The sequence below is a fragment of the Lathamus discolor genome, chromosome 14, assembly GCF_037157495.1.
Source record: "Lathamus discolor isolate bLatDis1 chromosome 14, bLatDis1.hap1, whole genome shotgun sequence".
NCBI classification, from domain to species: Eukaryota; Metazoa; Chordata; class Aves; order Psittaciformes; family Psittacidae; genus Lathamus; species Lathamus discolor.
The window spans coordinates 11,508,220-11,529,759 of NC_088897.1; the positions used below are offsets into that span (position 1 = coordinate 11,508,220).

At 59.3% G+C, this 21,540-nt stretch overlaps 1 protein-coding gene across 3 annotated transcripts in view; it reads left to right on the forward strand.

Moving 5' to 3' along the window:
• CUEDC1 (CUE domain containing 1) overlaps positions 1–20,270 on the forward strand; it is a 40,410-nt gene extending 20,140 nt beyond the window's left edge. For all 3 annotated transcript variants that reach the window (XM_065694868.1, XM_065694867.1, XM_065694869.1), the window contains exons 2-11: positions 10,606–11,044; positions 11,590–11,717; positions 12,328–12,454; positions 13,565–13,748; positions 14,391–14,471; positions 15,148–15,237; positions 16,009–16,102; positions 16,296–16,354; positions 16,735–16,805; positions 17,085–20,270. In XM_065694868.1, the coding sequence (XP_065550940.1) occupies positions 10,751–11,044; positions 11,590–11,717; positions 12,328–12,454; positions 13,565–13,748; positions 14,391–14,471; positions 15,148–15,237; positions 16,009–16,102; positions 16,296–16,354; positions 16,735–16,802 (1,125 nt within the window). In that variant the 5' untranslated portion in view covers positions 10,606–10,750 and the 3' untranslated portion in view covers positions 16,803–16,805; positions 17,085–20,270. The remainder of the gene's footprint in view (positions 1–10,605; positions 11,045–11,589; positions 11,718–12,327; positions 12,455–13,564; positions 13,749–14,390; positions 14,472–15,147; positions 15,238–16,008; positions 16,103–16,295; positions 16,355–16,734; positions 16,806–17,084) is intronic.
• Positions 20,271–21,540: the final 1,270 nt, after the last annotated feature.

The window sequence follows — 21,540 nt, forward strand, 5'->3', positions numbered from 1 at the left end:
AATGGATATGGATATCTGTGCAGGGATGGATATGGATATCTGTGCGGGGCTGGATATGGATATCTGTGCGGGGATGGATATGGATATCTGTGCGGGGATGGATATGGATACCCGTGCAGGGATGGATACCCGTACGGGGATGGATATGGATACCCGTGCGGGGCTGGATATGGATACCCGTGCGGGGCTGGATACCTGTGCGGGGATGGATATGGATATCTGTGCGGGGCTGGATACCTGTGCAGGGATGGATACCCGTGTGGGGATGCCACCATCCCTGGATGACCCGCGAGGGCTTTGCTGGGGGAAGCTGTGGCTCTCCGCGCCTCCTCCTCCTCCATCTCTACCGCCGCAGCGCCTGCATCTGCTCCGCCGTGATTTCATGGGGGTTTTCCTGCATGTGGGAAGTGTGGAAGCGCCCGGATGGAGCGGCGAGACCCAAGGGGAGCCCTGCCCCTGTGGGAAGGGGATTGCTGGTGCTGGTGGTGGGGTAGGGGCACGCTCTTGGTGGTGCTCATGGCAGAGCAGGGCCGGCCCATCACCGGCTCGCTGGGCCTTTCTCATTGCTCTCTGTCACCATGCACCCGCTCCTGCGGCCTTGCCTTCCCCGCCGCGCTTGACCACTGCTGCAGAGCGGATGTGCCTGGTGCCAGCAGGGCCGTACGCACCGATCCGTGGGTGTCCGCAGCGCGTTCCTGGTGCTGGCGCAGCTGATTGCCAAAAGCGCTTCAAACACGCGTTAGAGGCGCCCGTCCTCTCCCCAGCCTGAAGTTTCCGGGGAAGTTTTGGCTTTTTTATTGAAAACCAGCTTTTTTTTCAAGGCAAAACGGAACAAAACAGTGCCTGACCCGTGCACCAGCACCCAGCCGTGTCCCTGACCCCGTCCATGGCGTGGCTGAGCCGCCTTTGCCCATGGCAGTGCTGCGGTTCCCCTTCACCCCAGGCTGATGAGAGCAAGCGGGGCTTCCCAGCGTGATAGTGAGTGCTTGGTTCTTATCTGCCTCCACAAACACCTCCTGTGAGGGAGCAGATAACAGGGATGCCGCGTGCTGTGCACTCGGGAGCTGCCGGTCCTTCGTGTGCGGTGGCTGTGCCATGAGGGTGAAATCCCAGGGTGGGACCCGCAGGGAGGAGGTTGCTGCCGTAGCATCACAGGGTGCTTGTGGTCAGAGCCGGGAAGCTTTGGGGCAGCGTGAGTGACCGATGATGGTGATAATTGTAAGCTGTAAAGCAAGGGAAGCGCTTGAGGCACGGAGCCCTTTGGGGCTGTGTGAGGCAGGAACGGGTTCCTCTCCTACGCTGTGGCCGGCGTGGCAGCGTCTCCGTCACCGTGGCCAGGGTGTGGAGAGATGCCGGCTGGAGCCTCGCCTCTGATTGATGGCGCCGGGACCAGCGTTTCCCCTCCTTGGTCCCTGCTTTGTGTGGTCTCTGGCTCCCTGTGGTCAGCGCCGGAGCTGGATGGGCGCAGCGGTGTGTGAGCTGAGCCAGGGCAGGCACGGGGGGGATGGAAGGGGAAAGAAACCCTCCCCAGCTGCATGGAGACACAGGGAATGAGAGCGGGGGAACATCTGGATCCGGCTCTTGCACCACTTCCGATGGGGAGATGGGTTCCCACCTCCGGGTGACAGCGGTTCAGATCCATCAAGCACCCCAACTGCATCCCTACCACTGCTCCAGCAGTGCCGAAACCCTGGTGTCCGCTGCACTGGGGTCGTCCCCCTCCGTGTCCACCGTGGTGCCGGGGAGGGGGGACGCCAGAGGCCGCAGTGCCCCATCCGCCCGCCTTTGATGCGTGTGAGTGGCAGGGCCATTGTGGCCCCTTTGTGCGTCCCTCGGTTCTCGGGGTGCGCACCAAACCTGCCATGGAAACGGGAGGAAGTGCAAATCCCAGCGCTTGGAAAAGCCGTCCTCGCGCCACCGGCGTCCCCGGCCGCGGGATGGGGAAGGTGTCGTCGGCGCACCCAGAGCTGCTTTTGGGGTGCCTCCGGGTCCTGGCAGCGGGAGGAGCAGCGCTGACTCAGAGGTGACAACAGGACACTGAGGGTTCTTTCCATCCTCTCCGTCGCCCGGTGACAAGGAAACAAACAAGTGTCTTAAACCCCCAGCTCGGAGCCCTGCAGGAACTGTCTCCTCCTGCCGGGGTTGTGCGTGTCAGGGCCCTGGCGCGGCCCCAGCGCTGGTGCTGCTGCCTCTGTCTGGTTTGTTTTGGGGTGATAGTGAGCAGGGGGGGGGCAGGCTGCCAGCTCGCTGGTGAGGATCCTCCTTGCCAAAGCACACCGTGATGGGGAGGGAGGTAAAATCCACCCACAGATAGCTCGGAGGAGCGCAAACGCCTCAGGTCTTCATTGCCAGATGGCGTTTATCAGCGATGGATGCTCTGGCCCTTCCTTGGGTTCCCAGAGGAGAGTGTGTGGGGATAATGGGGCTGAAGGGGATGGAGCGGAAGGGAGGATGCTGATCAGAGCAATTCCCTGCCCTGGGAGGAAGCAGTAAAGTTTGCTTTCCTGTCTGCTGGAGGAGCTGTAGCCAGGAGCCGGGGATATGAGGTTGGCATGCGGAGGGCATCATCCATAGCGATAATCCATGTAGGGAAGGGCAGATCCTTTATACACCAATCTGAGCCCAACCTAGGGCTGTACTTAACACCGAGTGTTTGTTGATGGCTCCGGCTGCAGCCCTTGGGTCACTTCCTGCCGGCGGCTGAAGTGATGCGGGATGTGCATCCCCCTTGGCAGTGCTTTCCCCCAGCCCCAGCCTGCTTTTATCCCTGGGAAGTGATCCCTGACTCCTGGAAGTGCTGTTTCTTCCTTGTGCCTGGCAGCTCGTCGATCCCTGCCCTTGCTGGCTTCCCCAGGGAAGGCACACACAGCCGTGCGCACAGGCACGCTGGTGACGGAGCCTAAAGTGTTGCTTATAGATTCCTCAAAGCTCCCTGGCAATGGCCACGGTCAGGCCAGTGCAAAGCAACTGGGAAAGGATGGAGATGGGCTTGTACGAGGGTTAATTATGAATCAGTAATTGTTGCACAACAGCACAGATGTGAGGTGGGGACAGAAGGGAGGTGGGATGCTGAAGAAGAATGTGCCCCCCTTGCTGTGTCCAGCGGGTGAAGGGGGAGTGAGCAGAGCTCTGGGTTTCCCTCCTGTTGAAGGCTGTGCTGGTCCTGGTGCAGGACCAGACTGCTGCTGAGCTTTGAAGGAGACCCAGAGCTTATCCGAGCACTGTCTGGCTCCGAATCCGGGTTAGCATCCTGTATCCTTACTGTGTGAAGCGTGCTGAGCCGTGGTGGAGCAGAAGGAACGGAGCAAACTCAGGGTTTCGGCTTCCGAGGGCTTGCTTCTCCCCTGTAAACTGAGGATGGAGGAGCCTGTTCGGATGGAGGGCGTGATGTGGTGTTATCTGGGTACCTGTCCCTGGCGAGGTGCAGCGCTTCAAGCAGGTTCTCCTCTGCTGAGCAACGTCACCCGGTGCGAGGGAGGACAAAAGGCCGGTGCAATTTCAGGGTGATGCTGTGCCCTGGGACAGCGAGGGGACGGCAGCGTCCCATCCTCAGTGCGGCTCCTTGGCGTGTGGCTTGCGTCAGCCCTTGGCTTAGTGACTCGGAGGAAAAAGAGCTCCTCCATTCCCGACTTAATGAATCCCTTTCTTCCGTGGTTCTTGGTCTTGGTTTGCAGCGATCCCGACTTGTAAGTGAGGCGCTGAGGCACTGTGGGATGCGCAGGGCTGCGGCTCCTGCCTTCGGTGTGGCAGCAGCATCCTGGGTGCTAAGGGGTGGGTGACCGTGTGGGGTGGGTGTGTGTCAAGTGGGCATCGGGCAGGAGCCTTTTCGCTCTCTTTATGCCCTGCATCACTGCTGTGCCATGGAGCAAGGGGCTGGGGAGGAGGGAGAAGCGAGTGGTCCTGCTTGGGAGGAAATGGACAGCTTCAGACCCCTGCAGCACTTCCACGCTCCTGCCTGCTCATCGCAATCCCCCCATCGCTGCAGCAACCCCATTTCCCCCCTGGGCTGCCCTCGTCCTCTCTCCCTGGGGACACCAGGAGCTGCAGATGTGGTGATGGAGGTGCAGGACTTTCCCATGCGGGTCCCCCAGTGTCCGTGGTGGGTTTCACCATGCACATGGCATGGAACCCTCCTCCTCCTCTTCCTCCTCGGCTGTGGTTTAGTGCCCCGAGGGAAGCCGGCAGTGCTCACCCTTTGATCTCTTCACCAGCCCCTAATGGCCAGGGGCCTGTCCTGGTGAATAATTCATTGTCAGCCAGAGTTTTATGGCTAATTTTGTTTCCATAGGAACCCATGTGGTCCATGGAGCCTCGGGTGAATCAATATGGGGTTTTTTTTTGCCTTCACACATTAAGCGATGTCCCTTAACCCCGGTGGCAGGAGGTGCTGGTGCTTGGGTGGCACTTGGTGCCTGCCTTGGTCTTGATTTGTGCCGCCTGTTCCTGCAGGATGCGCAGGGCCAGATCCTGCAGCGATGCTCTGCACCATCGGGTCTAATCCCAGTCCATTCCGCTCCATTCCCAGTGGAGCTGGACAGGAAGGGGCTGCCTCTGCTCAGGCTCTTTCCCTGTTTTTCCCCTCTCATCCTTTCTTTGACCCTTAACCTAAAATGGCAAATGAGCGTTTGTGAATCAGCTGCTCCGGTTACCGGGGCCCTGGCTTTGCTTTTGCTCACTCCCTGTTAGGTGCTCACTGACCAAATCCAACCCCAAATTGCCCGGCGGTGACACCTCCTGCCGTGGTTCCGGCCTGGGGAGAGCCGCACACCTTTGTCCCTGCAGGAACCTGTGTTTGCTTCCGTTCCCTGCTGCTTCCCGGAGCTTTTGTGCCCAGCTGGAGCACAAAGGGAGGAGAAGGGCGAAGCGGTTCGAGATGGGTTTGTGTGACATATGGTGTGAGGGCTTTGCATGATGGCTGCGGGGATGTGAGTGCGCAGGGCTTCAGACAGTGGGTAAACTGAGGCAGGGGGATGATGGGCGCAGGGCATTCCTATTGGATGGAGGCAGCGCTGGTACCCGGACCGCGCTGCTGTCACCTCTTCACCCCAGGCAGCGCTTGCTCCTCATCGCTCCAAACAAGCTCTGAGCTGCTTTTTCAGCAGGGACGTGTGTGTTTTGATGTCAGCACTGAAAGCCCAAGGAGGAAAGGTCGCTGATGTTCAACCACCTCGTGGAATAATCTCCTATCAGCCTCTGTGCTTTCGGCAGCCTCTTGCATCTAATTCCTGACACGTTGATACAGGATCGAGTGGAACAGGGATGCGGTTAAAGCGTACAAAGGGATGCTGGGTGACTTTAATCACTCACACTTGCTTGACCTATTTTTTTCTTAATCCCTTCCTGGAAACCTTATTTCATGTTTGAATTCCCTCAACTATTTTAGGAATGTCGTCCTACCAAGATCAAATTACCTTCAATGGAACCAGCGCAAGGCAGCCTCGCAAGGCAGGCGACGTTTGGATTAAGATCTAGTGCTCCCTCATTAATCCAGGCTCCGTTTGGGGTGGGGGCTGTAATTCCAGCATGGAAAACGGGGGTGAAAGGCAGGGATTAGCATGACACAACGCCATAGGGCAGGGGGTGGCATCGCCAGGGGGATGATGGCATCGATGGCTGCGGCTGGGCGAGCCGAGGGTGCCCCAGGCAGCAGCAGCAGCACCACTTCTCTTTAACATGGTTATTGTGTGTTTCACAGTGCGGGGCTGGCTACAGGCTCCCCACTGAAGCCATCAGTGCTTGGACCAGGAGTGCTCCATGGCTCTGGTCCTAAACGCTGCTCTGGAGCCAAGAGGGGGATTTCATTCTGCAGAGGTACGTGCTGCGCCGGCTCTCAAGCAGGGCTGGCTTCTGCTCTGCCCCTTGATTGCTTTTTACTTTGTAAAGGGCTTAAACCCAGCCGTTCTAATGCGTGATGGAACAAGTATTAAAGGGGATCCTCGGGTGCTTATTTGTTTCCATGAAAAAAGGATTTGCTCGCAAGCAGTTTTCCCAGGAGGTGAGCGCGCGCATCCCGATGCGAGGCGGGCAGAAAGGGGGATGTGGGGACGCTGCAAGGCCCCATCCTGCACATCCTCAGCGTGTGCTGTGCCTTTCACTTTGCTGGTGGACACTGTTGTGGTTTCTGTTCCCATTATTCACTTTCCATCACAGTTTCAATCCAATTACAGGCACACCTGCAGCCGCCCAGCATTCCCATTCCTGGCTTGAGCAATCCCTGGCTGCAGGCAGAGCTCGGCCGCTCCGCTCTGTCCAAAGCTGGTGTTGAGTCCTCCCTCCCCTGGCAGACCTTGTCTTCAGATATCCCTGTGCATGGAAATTCCTCCTGCGCTTCCATCGCATCCCCCAGCGAGTCACTGCAGGCCTGGGCTTGCAGCCGCCAAGCACTGGGTGAGTGCTGGGCTGTGGGGAGCAAGCATTCCGTGGAGTCCCCCCCCAGTCCTGGCTGCAAGCAGGGGGGCCCAGCTCCAGCGTGTTTGCGGGGATGATCTACAGACACTGCATGGCAATAGCAGGGGGCAAGGGGCCGGTTCGGCGGCCTTTGAGCAATCCCATCTGGTGCCTGGGCTGCAGCAGGCGCTGGGGAAAGGAATATTCTCGTTTGCACTTGGTGCCAAGGCTCTTCCCTGGCGATCCGGTGCTTTTACAGCTGCTGGCTGCTCCCATCGGGCTGCGCTCCTCCCGGAGCCGAGCAACTGCTGTTCCCAGCATGACATGACCGGTCCGACCCAGCCCTGGGATTATCCGGCTGCTCCTCTGCGCCATTCCCGGATGGCTGATGCCGAGCCCAGGCAGCCTTTCCTCCGTGCTTGCTCCCAGCTGGACCTGACCTCAAGCCTTTCAGGCCATCCCTTGGTGTGGGAAGTCCGTCTCTGTGAGGTACCAAACACCCCGCTCGCAGGGATGGGAGGAAAGCGGGATGCAGGCCGTGCTCCTGCCGGCTGTGCACATCTTATCAGCTCCCTGCCGAGCCTCATGAAGGGCTTCTCAGCCACTGAGGTCTTGTTCTTGGCTCTGGCTCAGGCGAGGGTGGATCGGGATTGTGCAAGTCCTTAGCAGAGCAGAGCCATGGTGCACGATGGGCTGGCAGGGCTGAGCCTCCTCCTGAAGAACAGCTTTCGTTTGGTCCTGTTTAATGTTTCATAAGCGGTGAGCTGAAGGCAGGAGCTGGACCCAAAGCAGAAAGCAGCCCTGGATGTGTGCACAAGAGCGTCTTGTGCCCTCCTGGTTCTGTGGTGGTGGCAAAACCTACGTGGGCTTTTTCTGCTTGGATAAAAGCCGGTGCGGACGTGGCAGCCTTCCTGCAGGCTGGATGCTGCAGCAGCAGCGTGGCTCTGTGCCTGCCCCCAGCCTGGAGCCGGGATGTCACCGTGGCACAGGTCAGCACCGGCACGCTGCATGCGGAGCTGGCTCATCCGGAGCTGTCCCCGTGTCCCCAGGGCCAAGCAGTGCCCTCACCCTGCGAGGTCTTACCCGGGGCTCCTGGGGGGCACAGGGGCAGCGCCAGCCCCATCAGTGCCCCTGCGCCCACCTTGCTGCTCCCCGTGACCCTGGGGATGGGGGCACACGCACTGGGAGCTTGCAAAGCCTTTAAGCTCCTCCTGTGATGGGCGCAGCAGAAGGGTGAAGGATTACGCATGTGCCCGGCTCTGGGTGAATGAATAACAGCATTCAGGGTCCTCTCTGCAGGACAGCAGAGCAAGGACTATTTTAAGTCCATTGGGAGCCAGCTAAAGGAGGCACCTCAGCCTGCTTCTGCGAACGGGGGCAGGAGGCACAGGGAAGCCCAGCCTGCACCCCCCATGCCAGCCCCTGGCTGGCAGGCACACGCCAGCTTTGTGCTTCCCTTTCTGGGAAATCCAAAGGATTTTGCTTTTCCTGGCGTCTTCCCAGCCCTTCCCAGGAATAAGGGCCAGAAACGTGCTGAGTCCCTTCCCCATGCTGGTGGCTGAGGTCCCGTTGGCCTCCCCGCTGCTCACCTGCAGGTGCTGATGCAGACAAGCAGGAGCTGGGGAAGACCCTGCACATGCAACTAATGGGTTGTCTTTTAAACTAACTCCTGCTGATGGAGGGGCTTGATTTGCTCTGGATTTTAGCTCATGCCAGTGTAATGGTTTGCGTTTCTCTGCGTTACCGGTTGCACTTTAAAAAATGGGTTCAAAAGCCTGACTTTGGAGCGTTTCGTTGCTGTCACCTCTGCCTGCAGCGGCGTTTGCCCATGGGGCGTGTGGAACCACCCTGCTCTGCACCTCGCTTGTGCCCAACAAGCCCTTCACAGCAGCCTCTGGATGTGTCTCAGGGCTGGGAGAGTCCCAGCAGCGCGATCCCTCGGGGTTGGTTGAAGGCAGATGTTCTGCAGAGCTGATTTGGCACATGAGTCTCTTGTCCTCTCCCTGATTTAGTTCTTCCTCCGACCAGAAGCTTTCAGTTAGCGGCTGTGGTGCTCGGTCACGCTATCGGGCATGGGCTCTGAGCGGTCCCATGCTCCTGTCACGTTGTGTCAGCGTCTGCATCAGGAGGAGCTGGTCCCTCTCCAGCGGGGCAGGGGGCTGCAGGGGATTCCCAATGGCAGTGGCCTTCATCCTGGTTACAGGGAAGACCTTAAGTATCCTTACACCTAATAACTGTTTGACTCAAAGGCCAAATGCTGGGAGCCAAAGACCCCCCCAACCGCAGGAGCTTCTTGTTACTTTATAGATCTTAGGATTTTTAAATAGATCCGGGCTTTTCCAAGCTCATTTCCTGATTTTGGGGCTGATTTTCCTATCTGGGCTACCGTGGCCTTGCTGAGCTAACGCTTTTCTGCAGGAGCGCTCCTGCTTGGATCACGCCTGTGTTCGCTGTGTATCCTGAATAAGCTGTTTTCCCCGGATGCCCAGGCTCTTTCCCCGTCCCTTTGCCGTAGCCAGATGTTTTAAGGAGCGTGTGTACCCTGTGAATGTGTTGTAACTCAGCTGAAGACGTGACTAAAGCAGCCGTGCAGTACTGCAATTAAAGGATAGCACCAGAGGTGCGAACAATGCGGGCTCTTTGCTGGCAGTGACTCATGGTGGCAGAGGAGGGACACAGAGGAGAGGCTGTGTTTTATTAATGGACTCCAGCAGATTTGTTTGTCCTCGGTGAATGGAGCCGGGCAGGGCTGTCGGGATTGTTCCTGCTCCACTCACGCAGGCGCTGCTGCTCCGAGCCTGGCTCCCAAAAGCAGGGATCCTGGGATGTGCCGGGATGGAGACGGTCCCCAGCGGAGTGATCTGTTAAATGCGTTTCGGTAGAGAGCAGGGGGCAAGCTGGGGGCTTCTGGTGCTGTTTGCAAACGTCCCCTCATGCAGAGCAATGGTTTTCCCAGTTCTTCCATGCAGCCTGTCCTGTGGCATGAGCGAATGGCACGGGGAAGGGGCACTGGCATCATACGTGGCCAAGGGGCCGGGTCTGGTCTGGTGCTGCTGTTTGCATGGGGCTGCTGCTCGGGCCCCTCACAGCTGCAGATGCACCCGGGACCACAAAACTCCAGGGAGAGGAAGCGGAGCGGGCCCATGGAGCAGGAATCATCCCCCAGCCTCGGGGGGCACAGCGACTGCTCTGGGTGCTGAGCCCGGGCAGGGCTGCTCCTGGGGATGGGAGCGGGATGAGCCAGCACCACGGAAGTGAGCCTTCTCCCGGGTTTCCCATGGTTTTCAATGCGTTTTGCTCCCGGCAGCCTCTGGAAGCCCCTTGGAGCGGGTTGGGATGGCTGAGGCTGGGTGAGCACTGGGGATACGGCTGTCGCGTATGGCCAGGGGCAGGGGAGGGCCCGGGTGCCCTTCAGAGGTGACTGCTCCCCTAATGGCTTTGAATGTGATTATTTCAGTAAGAGATGTGCTTGGCACCTTCTTCTGGATGAAATTCCATGTTAGGGACAGTTACCTTGAACTCCCTGCCTTTAGAAATGATATTATGGATCAAAACTGTTCCTGTTTCAACAGCGGAGTTAATCCAGAGCTGAGTTTGGCCCCGCATTTCCAAACGAGAAGCAGTAGCTGTATAATCTGTTTATGGTTTTAAAGTGAATGTTAATCTTGGATTGGATGGCTTTTCCCAAGGGTCGGTTTGCTGCAGAGTGGTTTAGCCCCTGCTCTGGAGCCCTCCTGAGCTCACTCCTTTTGTTTTAAAGAGAGATTTCAGTGCATTTCTAAGTACATGTCAGCACCTGGAAATGTTCTGCAGGGGCAGTGATACCATGGCAGGGGCAGTAATACCGTTTTTCATACATTGCAATTCGTTTGCACAGCACCGTGCACAGTGGTTGTACAGCATCCGAGCACCGGTGTGCTGGTCCTGCTGCAGGGCTGGGATGGTCCCACGAGGATGTGGTTGGATGGGTCATAGAATCCCAGCCTGGTTTGGGTTGGGAGGGAGCTTAAAGCTCCTCCAGCCCCAACCCCTGCCCCGGGCAGGGACCCCTTCCACTGGAGCAGCTTGCTCCAAGCCCCTGTGTCCAACCTGGCCTTGAACACTGCCAGGGATGGGGCAGCCACAGCTTCTCTGGGCAGTGGAACTGAATCAGACGTGCCCTATGGACACGGGGATGTGCTGCATCCCATGGGTGACCCTCGCCTCTGTCCCCCGCAGGTGGGAGGATGCTGCAGCGCGCCGGGGGCTGACGCACGGAGCCGTCGGCCTCGGGACCCCGCTGCCCGCCCCATGGTCCCCGCCGGCTGCCGGGGCCGTGCCCCGTGACCCGTGGCCCCCAGCGCTCCGTGCCCTGCGCCCCGCCATGACGAGCCTCTTCCGCCGCAGCAGCAGCAACGGCAGCGCCCGCGGCAGCGGCTCCTCCGCGCAGGAGCTCAACAACAGCCGCCCCGCCAGGCAGGTCCGGCGCCTGGAGTTCAACCAGGCCATGGAGGACTTCAAGACCATGTTCCCCAACATGGACTACGACATCATCGAGTGCGTCCTGAGAGCCAACAACGGCGCCGTGGATGCCACCATCGACCAGCTCCTGCAGATGAACCTGGACAGCAGCGGCTGCGATGACAGCTCGGACTCGGAGGACAGCATCCCCCCCGAGGTAACCCACGCCGGTGGTCCCCAACACGTGGCTATGGGGGGGGATGGTCCTGGCTCCATCATGAGCAGGCAGCTCAGTCTCATCCTGCCTCGTTTCTGCCTGGACATGGTGCTGCTCAGCTGGTGCAGGCAGGCAGAGATTTGGGTGCTCAGTTCAGCTGCTCTGGAACGTGCAGCCTGAGTGGTTTTGCCTTGGATGGTGCTTGAGGCTCAAGCCAAACTGCTGTCCTGCCTCCCTCCCTCCCTCCAGCACCAAAACCCAGCAGAGACCCTTCTGCTGCACTCAGGTTGCAGTCGGTTGTTGTGAACCCAGGAACAGGCTCAATAGAATCATAGAAGGGTTAGGGTTGTTCCAACCCACCCAAAATGTGGTGCCTCATCCCCTGAGAGCAGCACCTCCAACCGCCACCAAAGCCCCCTGATGCAGGGGGACCAGTGCCAGGAGGTTGCCCCATCCTCTCTGCAGTGGCTTTGCTGCCATGCATCGAGTCCAGCCCAATAGGGAGCATTCCCCCTGCTCATCCTCACCCCATCCTCTCCCTGCAGATCTTGGAGCGGACCCTGGAGCCGGACAGCTCGGACGAGGAGCCCCCTCCTGTCTACTCCCCTCCTGCCTACGAGAGCCAGGCGCTGGGCAGCCGCTACCCCCGGGCACCTCCCACCCCACCACCCAGGTGAGCCCCCAGCCCCACGCCACGGCTGCTCCCAGCATCCTGCACCCTGTGTTGGTGCTGGGGGGCCCTGCTGTGTGTTAGCTCCCCCAGCCAGGGGAACGTGGCAGCAGCCTGTTAGGGTCAGGTGAGACAAAGCCAAAGGAGATGAATGAAGCTCACAGCTGGCTGGAAGATCCCCATGAGGCCCTAGGAAGTGAACAGCTGAGGGGCCTGGAAGCTGCTCCAGCGGCGTGTGGAATGGCAAAAATCAGCTCCTGGGGTGGGGAGCGCTTGGCTCTGAACACCAGGTGCCGGCAGCGGGGGCCCTGCACCTCGGGCTCTTGGCACCGGAGACCTTGGTGCGGTGCTGGGGCTCCACAGGGATGGGTTTTGGGCAGGAGAAGGGAATGCAGCCTGGGAAGTGATGGGGTGAGGCTGGAAGAGCAGCTCCCAAAGACTCCAGACTCGCTAGGAAAGCCTTTTGCTCTCCAGAGCTGATGCTGTTGGTTTGGGATGGGAGCTGTGGTCTGGTGGCTCCCAGGACCGCTGGTGGAGCCGGGCAGGGAGCTGCTGTGTGCCCTGTGCCAAGGGTTTTCCCTTGCCAAAGGCACTGTCTGGGCTTGTCCCGCAGGTCGGACGTGCCGGGGCCCGGCAGCACCTCGGTGTCCGGGCACTACAGGAACTGGAACCCACCGCTCCTGGGCAACCTCCCTGAGGATTTCCTCCGCATCCTGCCCCAGCAGACTGCTGGCACCCAGGTGAGGCTTGCGGCCCCTTCCAGCCCATGGTGTGCATGGAGCAGCAAACCCGGTCCTCAGCCACGCTGAGCTGCAGTGCCAGCGCTCTGAAACCGTCTGGGTACCGGCTATGGATTAAAGTGGAAGTCTTGGAGCGCATCTTCTTGTTCAAGGCGAGACTGAAGTGAGGAGAGGATTTGCCCTTGGGAAGTCCGAATCCCCACGTGCTTTGTGGTGGTTTTAGAGCCACAAGGCTTGCAGCCGTGGGTGCCTTTCTGCCCACAGCAGGCAGCACCCAGCTCCGCTCCAGGCACATCACATCCCCCAGGTGTCCCTTGGCCCCTTTGCAAGCGGGGTCAGGACCCTCCTGCCACAGCAAGGGACTTGGGGGGCTGCAGGCCTCCTGCCTACCCCATGCATCGGCTCCTCCCTCCCTCCTCGGCTCCAAAGGCAGCCTGCCACGTTTCCATAAATGATTGCCCTGCAAGTTGAGCTTCACGGGCTATATTACCTTTCTGGGAATAGGAACGTGCCGGTTCGCTTGGGCTCAGGGGGAGGAGAGCAGCAGCTGCCCTTTTCTTTCCCCAGTAATTGTGTGCTTTTGCTTTTTATGGCTCTCTGAGAGCAGCTACAAATCAGATCAATAGTGTAGGTGAGGAGGAGGTTGCAGCTGGGGAGCGCGGCTCTGCTGCTCCCGAGGTGTGACTGCCCTGGGAGCTGGGGGAGAGCACGAGGTGCTTCCCACAGGGATGTTTGTCAGGGGGAAATTGCAGTCTCTGCTTGTTAGATAGGGGGAAATAGAAGCAGAGGTAGTGGCTGAGCCCCTCCTTGCTCACCTCCACGCCAGGTTCGGTCTTGGCTTAACCCCGTGGGTTTAAGTCCTAAATCTTTGCAGGTCTGTGCTCTGCAATGGAGGCACCAGTTCCATGCTGGCCTCAGAGCGAGAGGTCCCTGTTCCCATGTGGGATGTCCGGCTCTCTCCTTCTTTGTCCCCGTTGCAGCAGCACCATCCCGAGTGCAGCCCAGCCAGGGGGGATGCTGGGTATAGGAGGGTGCAAAAGGCCAAGCTGAGCCTGAGGCAGTGCAGGGACCGAGACCATTGACCAACCTGTGCCCTGTTTGCCCCTGCAGGGCTCCCCCGGCCACCGGCAGCCCCTGCCCCGGGGGCTGGCCCCGCGGGGCCAGGGCTCGCTGGAGCAGGAGCGGCGCTGGAAGCAGTACCTGGAGGACGAGCGGATCGCGCTCTTCCTGCAGAACGAAGAGTTCATGAAGGAGCTCCAGAGGAACCGGGACTTCCTCCTCGCCTTGGAGAGAGGTGGGAAGGGCATCGATGCGGCATCGTGGCTCGTGCCAAAGCAGAGCCAGCGCAGGATGGGGCTTGGTGGCCTGCTCCTGGTGCTCAGCTGCCTGCCATGAGGCTCTCCTCTCCCTGCCCACTTCGCTGGCAAAGCCCAGCAACACCATTGAACCCTGGAATGCTTTGCATTGGAAGGGACCTTAAAGCTCACCCAGTCCCAACCCCTGCCACGGGCAGGGACCCCTTCCGCTGGAGCAGCTTGCTCCAAGCCCCTGTGTCCAACCTGGCCTTGAGCACTGCCAGGGATGGGGCAGCCACAGCTTCTCTGGGCACCCTGTGCCAGCGCCTCAGCACCCTCACAGGGAAGAGCTTGTGCCTAAGAGCTCAGCTCAGTCTCTGTCAGCTGGAAGCCATTCCCCCTTGTATCCCTATGTGCCCTTGTAATGATCCATAGCAAAGAGCTTCGGAAATGCCCTCCAAGCCCAGCCTGGCCGTTGTGCCCTCCCCATCTGCTGCTGAGCAAAGAGCTGCCCTTCCCCTGCCTGGCACTGCCACCAGCCTGGCCCTGCGCAGCCATGGAGGAGAGGGGAGAGGGGATCCGAGCTACGTGCACTGCCTGGGGGCTCTGACCGAGGGGGCTCTGGGCTTTCTGTTTTTCAGATCGATTGAAATATGAGTCAAAAAAGTCCAAGTCCAGTGCTGCTGTCAGCAACGACTTCGGCTGCTCCTCCGTGCTACCAGGTAACCTCCAAGTTGGATTTGAGCATCACCTCTCAGCAGCGCGATGCTTCGCAGCTCCTGTGTTCCCAGCCCTCTGCCTTCCAAAGTGGCTGTGGGGAGGGAAACTGGCTGATCCCTCCCTTCTGTCATCCCCCTGCATGGGAGAGCAGCTGATGGGTGATGGCTGATGCTGCCCTACCTACATAGAGGTGCTCCTGCATCCTGCTTCTGTCCATTCCTGCATCCTGCTTCTGTCCATTCCTGCATCCTGCTTCTGTCCATTCCTGTGGTGGGAGCTGGGATCCAGTTCCTAGGGGTGTCAAAGCCCTCTCTGGTCATAGCCGGAGTTGGGGATTGTGCCTGGGAGGCGTAATGAGTGTTCCTGGGTAATCCTGATTAACCTCAGTGAGTGGAGCAGCCATCCAGAGTCACCGTTAGAGCTGGTGTCCATCGATGGCCCTGTCCGTGTGGCATTGCTCCAGCTGGGCACATGGTGCTCAGGGGCACCCGGACCTGCGATCTTGGGTTACATCCACCCAGAGTCCCCTTCCAGAGCCATCCCTGGTGTGCCGGTGCCCTCACCCTGCCTGCTCTCGCTCGGCTGGGCGGAACTGGGCTGGAATTGGGTCACGGCAGTGATCCCTGTGGATCCCCCTCGCTGCACACACACTGCAGTGACCAGATGGTTGCCTTCCAGGTGATGCAGCCCCCTCTGCGCCCAGCGAGGCCGGCAGTGCCGTGTCTGACGATGCCTTATTCAGAGACAAGCTGAAACACATGGGAAAATGTGAGTGGGGTTTGGGGGGCTGGCACCGGGAGCCTGCCAGGGATGGAGGGGAGGTGGGAATGGGGCAGCAGGAGAAGAGCCGGCACCATTGAGGGGTGATCCCCCGAGCTCCCTGCTCTGTGCATCTCCCATTTGGGACTGCATTTTACAGCCCTGGGCTGGGGCATCCCCATCCTGCGGTGCTCCCCTCCTGGCCCTCGCCAGTGGCAGGGAGCTCCCGTGCTGCACAGCAAGGCTGGGTGCGGGCACAGATGGGAGATGGAGACCTGGATATTGATGCCCCAGTTCTCCCCTTTCCATCTGCCCCTAGTGTGGGTTATGGCATGAGTTGAGGATGCAGGAGGAATTGCTGGGCGGGCTTTGTGTGGATCCTATGAAAGCAAGCCAAGGGGTTGCTTAACTCTTCCGTTTCCAATCCTTTCCTCTTAGCAGGGCACAGCCCCCTTCTCCCATCACAAAACAGAGCTCTTGGGGCAGCTTGTGAGAGCCTGCTGAGACACCGGGGTTGTGGGTCAGTTGTCAGTGGGGAAGGTCATGAAAATCCCAGTGAAAGGGTAAAAACATCAGCCCCCCCCCCCCAGTGTGTCCCTGTTGGGCACAGGACCCGGCTCTCCAAGCCTGGCAGTACCTGGGAGAACCTGGAGCATCACCATCGGGTGTAGGGATGCAGGCTGCTCTCACACCGCTGGCCCTGGCCGTCTCCTGCCCATCACCCGTGGCAGCTTTGGGCAGGGTTTTGGGTGAGGCCCTCATGTGTCTGCTTCCCCCCAGCCACGCGCAAGAAGCTCTTTGAACTCGCCAGAGCCTTCTCCGAGAAGACAAAGATGAGGAAGTCGAAGAGAAAACACTTGTTGAAGCACCAAGTGTATCCTGCAAGGGAACGGGAGCTGGGGAGGCGGGGGACGCCGTTGGAGTGCCCACACGTGGGTGTTCATGGGCACTCCCTATGGCTGTGGTCTACCCGGAGCCTCTGGCTGGCTCCCGTGGCTGGCCCATGGGCTGGGCAGGGCAGCTGTGGTACCCGGGCATGTCCTGGTTTTCCTTAGCACAGGGCGCAGGATGGGGACAGCGGCTTCCACAGCGAATCTTCTCGATGATGTCGAGGGACATTCATGCGGTAAGAAGCGGCAGATGCGGCACGGGGAGCTGTGTGTGCTGAGCTGGCTCCTGGCCCTGTCCTCGCTCGGCTGGAGATGCCCATCAGGAGCACGGCCACCGGTGCTACGGGCTCACCCCTGCTCCCATGTGGCTCTCCTGCGGGATGTGTAGCCTGGGGTCGAGTTACAGTCCTGGCAAATCTGCCCCTGTGGGCTACAAGCCCTTCCCAGTGTTTCCAGGCGTGTGCTGGCAGTCCCAGTGTCCCAGTCGCTGGGACTTGTCTGGGTGAGGAAGGCCAGGTCCCTCACTGCTGGCGCTGGGATCATAGTGCGGTGAGCGGTGTCCTGGCATGGAAGCACTTGCGGCTCCCGACAGCCCCATCCTGATTCTTCCTTTCAGATGAAGACTTCCAAGTGCGGAGGCAGCCGCTCCGGGAGGAGGAGGAGACGCTGAAGGAAGGGCAGTAAATGGTGAGAGGCACCTGGGGATGAGCATGGGAACGGTCCCATCCATCCCTCAGACCTGGCTGCTCTGGGCTGGGACCAGAGCGTGTCCACATGGGGACAGATGGCTAACCCTAACCCTAACCCTAACGCCGTGCAGCTAAGGCTGAGCATCTCCATCCCTCCCCTTCTCCTCCGCTGCAGGTCCACACGGGGACAAGTGGCTAAACCTAACCCTAACCCTAACCCTAACGCCGTGCAGCTAAGGCTGAGCATCTCCATCCCTCCCCTTCTCCTCCGCTGCAGGTCCCAGCGCTGGGGTTTAGTGCCCAAAGCTTCAAGAGAAGATGGCTGGAAAAGGAACAAAAGACACCCAACAAATCCCGCAGAGTTTTGGCTGCTCCCCCTCTGCTGCTGTTCTCCTCGGAAGTACAAGCGCTGAGGCTCAGTTTTCTTACCCGGGGTTTGAAAACAACTTCTGTGTAGCAAATCAGCCAAAAAGGAATCAAAATGAGGATCAACGCAGGTCGGGAGCTGCTGTGAGGAGCCAGCGGAGCTCGGGCTTGGGAGGAGCAGCGCGAGCGGCGGCGTGGGAGGAGTGGGATCAGTTGTACTAAGGAGGATGCGTTCCGTGTGGGATCTGCTTGGCCGGAGCACTCCTGACCGTAGCTCTGTAGTGATCTGGTGTGACTTTACTCTGCGCACACAGGAAGAAACCAACCCAGAACACGCGAGAGGGAGAACCTGCAGCCGTTGTCTATTCTTGCTAGGAGTAATGAGCGGAGATGCGGACCAGGTGGTAGTCAGATGATACATACATTGCTTCTAAAAGGAAAGGCCTTCTTTTCCTAGGTGTTTTACTTGGAATTAAACCTTTGCCTTCGGCATCGCTAAAACTGCCTTGAAGTTACAGACGCTTTGTGCCGGTGGGGCAGCACCGAGGGCTGGACTTTGCACCGGTGTCACCCTCGCTGCCGAAGCCGGACACATCCCATCGGGAGCATCCTGCTGGCGGTGATCCCGGCTGCCGGGCAGGGCACCCCATGGCCCCAGGGATGCCGCTGCCGTAGGTAAGACGCAGAGCCCAAGCTGAGGCCGGTGGTGGTTGGGGCACGGAGGGTTTGCACAAGGGCTTGTGAGCGCCGCTGGGTTTGGGGCTGGCCCGGTGGCAGGAGCATCCTTCCCTGCGCCCAGCCCAGGCTGATTTCACTGCGGGGCTGGCAGGCGGTGCCTGAATCATTGCAGCTTTCGGGGATGCTGTCAGGCTAAAAATAATGATGTAAACAAATTCCTTCCCTGTGTAAGTCATGAGTGACGAGCGTGAAGGCAGGAATCGCTCCCGCCAGCACATTTTCTTCTCCTTTATCGGCGGAATCTGTTGCCTGCTGAAGGCAGGAGGTGGCTCTAGACGTGCCTGTTTCGCTTTCTGGCTCCTGCAAAGCAGCACAACTGTTGTGAGACGGGAGCTGCGAAGGCGGCAGACGCAGGCACCCAGCCCTCCAACACACATGAAACTGTTTTCCCTGCCTCTCCGCGGGGTTTGGTAACAAAAGTCCACATTGCAGGCGCCGGCTCCCAACAGGCTCCTTTTGAACCCCCCCCACCCCAGCCCGCACGCCTTTGAAGTGGGTGCCAAGATTCCATTCCCTGTGAGCGGCGCAGCCGATGCACTGGGATCAGTGGGGATGCGGGTGCTTCACCCTCTCCCTGGTCCCTGGAGCCAAGCCCAGGGTGCGAAGGGTGAGGTCAGGATGCGCTGGGCTGAAGCACCGCAGGATGCCCGCGAGCTTTGGGTTCCCTAAAAGCAAAGCAGCCCAAGTCGCACCCCGCTGAGCCCATCCCAGCATCCGTGCCCGCTCCTTTTCTTTGGGAGGAAGGATCGAGGAGCATCCTTGAGTCACGGCAGCCTGGCCAGCAGGTTAGAGCCATCCCAAGCCACGCTGGCCTTGCCTTGCCGTGCGCAAGCTCCAGTGCTGGAGCTGCACCGTGCAGGGCAAAAGATGGGTGTCTGGAGGGGCATGTCCCTGCCTGGCCCCGTCTGCAAGTGTGAAGCTGGGAACAGAAGGTTCTTGAGCCCCTGGGTGGGACTTAATTCCCAGCCTGACACTGATGGATGGCGAGGAGGGGCTCCTGCCCTCCCCTCCCCTCCGCCGGCTCTGGGGTCTATAGGAGCCTGCTGTTGCTCCCTCCCGATCCAAAGCAGCTTTTCTGCATATTTGGAAGAAAATCAAGCTTGGAGCCGGCTCCATTTGTCCGTGTTCCAGCGCCTCGCAGCTACCGAGGGCTTAACTCCCAGCACAGTTTCCATGAAGGCAGGAAGCTCCAAGAGGCGGTCGGGCAGGAGCCCAGGCTCTGCTGGGAAGGGAATTCCGCTTCTCCCAGATGAGGAGGTTGTTGTGCGGGGAGGAAAGCGCCCGGATCCCAGTGATTCCGGCATCCCTGGGTGATTCCAGCGCTGCCGAGCCCATGGGGTTTGCTGTGCTCCCCATCCTTGGTGCAGGATGGGCGCTGTGGCTGCGGAGGAGCGCGGTGAGCTCTGGCGCTGGGCAGAGCCGCGTTTCACATCACGTCACAGGTCAGTGGTGCTGGGCCCGAACCCTGGCTGTAACCGCAGCGAGCGCCTGGTGCTGAATCCTCTCCTGGCTCGGTGGATGCGTTGTAGCTTTGGAACCCTGCTGCAGTTTGGTGATGGAGAGGAGCCCCGACGCTGCCTCTGCTCTTGCTTGGGGCTGAGCACATCCCCAGTGTCCATCCTCTGCTCCCTGCGATGGTACCCAGGACCTGGAGCCTAGGGAGAGGAAGGGCAGTTTGGGGAGCTGGAGCATGGGGATGGGATGGGTGCCATGCACGTGGTGGGTGCAGATGCCGTGGTTGAGCTCCATGTACCCTGCCAGCAGAGGTTTTGTGTCCGTAGATCCATAGGTTTGGGTTGGAAGGGACCTTAAAGCTCATCCTAATTCCCTGCCACGGGCAGAGACGCCTTCCACTAGAGCAGGTTGCTCCAAGCCTCATCCAACCCAGCCTTGCTTTGAGTGGGGTCCTGTGCCAGCACCAACCCATGCGCCTCACAGGGGCTCGGGGATGTCTTTGCTAACACCCTCTAACAACTCGCCCACCCTCTGGTCCCCAAGGCAAAGCCTCTCTGAATGATGTCACTCCATTTGTAGCCATTGCAAAGCATCCGGGAGGCACAAAGCATCATTTGAAGGGTGAAGAGAGATTGGGTTTGTGTCCTTTACATGGGAAATAATCAGGTCTAACGAGCAGAAAGACCACTACAACCGGCTCGGAAGCCAAAATGCGTTTCTGATGTGAAGGTGGTCAATCCGCGGTGACGTTTGTATCACTTCTATACAAAATGGGTTAAACAAAGCAGAGAAATGGGTGGTGTTTGTCAGTGTCGCTGTTTTAGAGTTTATTTCCATACGTGATGTTTTTCTTACAGACGTTTCATAGTAATTCATACAAATAAAGCCCCGTTGTACTCTGAAACACTCGCGTGCGCTTGGCTTTTCTGCTCCCGTTTCTTTACAGGGGGAAAAGAAAGAAGTTGGGATGGGGAGGGAGGTGCCAGCTCTAGCCCAGCTCTAGCTCTGCCCCTCATGGCTGCAGGTGTCCTGGCTCGTGTCCTCCTGCTCCTGGGGGTGCTGAATTCGCATCCGATGGTTATCTGGAGGAAGCAAGAGCTGTGGGATACCCATCACTGGTGAGCTCCTCTCTCCATCCAGGAGCAATTCCGGCTTCCACCTGATTCAGGAGCAGGTCCTGTTGTGGGAGAGAGCAAGAAGAGCACCGGGAGCTCATGGAGAGCCCAGGATTCAGGTAAAGCCGTGGCACAACTGAGGATGCTCTGGGCATCCCTTTCCTTCCTGTATCACCTCCACCGTCCCCATGCTGGAGTTTCAGCCAGGGTCTGATGCCAAGGGCTTTGCTGGGACCAGAGGCTGGAATGAGGAATCCATCCTGACACCCACAAGTCCCTGTGGAAGCTCCTAGCTTGCCAATGGCCAGCAACGCATGTGGGAAGAGCGGAAAGGGAAAACCGCTGTGGCTCCATTCCGAGTGTGTGGAGCCCCTCGGGGCAGTGTGAGTTTGCTGTAAGCTGTGTCATCGGCTCTTGCACAAGCCAAAGGGCAACCCAGCTCCCTCAGTGTCTCCTGATGGGATGAAACACGTTGTTATAATGAATTAGTTCCGCAATGGGATGGAATTGCTCCTGGAGGGGCTGGTCTCAGCATCGCTCCCATGAGGAATTGCCTGCTCTGTGCTGGGCTGGGCTTCTCCTTCCTTTCACATTCCCTGCAACAGGCTGGAGGGGGAAAACCGGTGAGAAACTCCTTGGAAGCTCAAAAGCAGCCCCCCCGAGCAGCCTTAGCAAGGCAGCATCTTCCCAGAGGGGCAAGAGCCATGGGGACCGCTCCACTCCTCCATCTGCCCCTGCCATGTGCAGCCCGTGGCTGGCACTGACAGGGCCGGGGTGCTTGTGGGGCATCCCCCTCACTCGCAGGGATGAGGCCGGAGCCTCTTTCCCTGCACAAGCCGTCCAGGAGCAGCCTAGAGCTCCCCATCCTCACGTGTGGCTTGGAAACATTCCCTGCAGAGGAAGATGCAGGGAAAAGTCAAGGCGTTCCTGCCTTAAATGCCAAAAGCATAGGGATGCTGGAGGAGCCCCGGATGCTGCTGCCCTCCTGCCAGGGCTTTTCCAAAGAGCTGGAAGGACCGAGGCCTTTGAGCAGCTCGGATGCAGCCCTGGAGCAGTCCC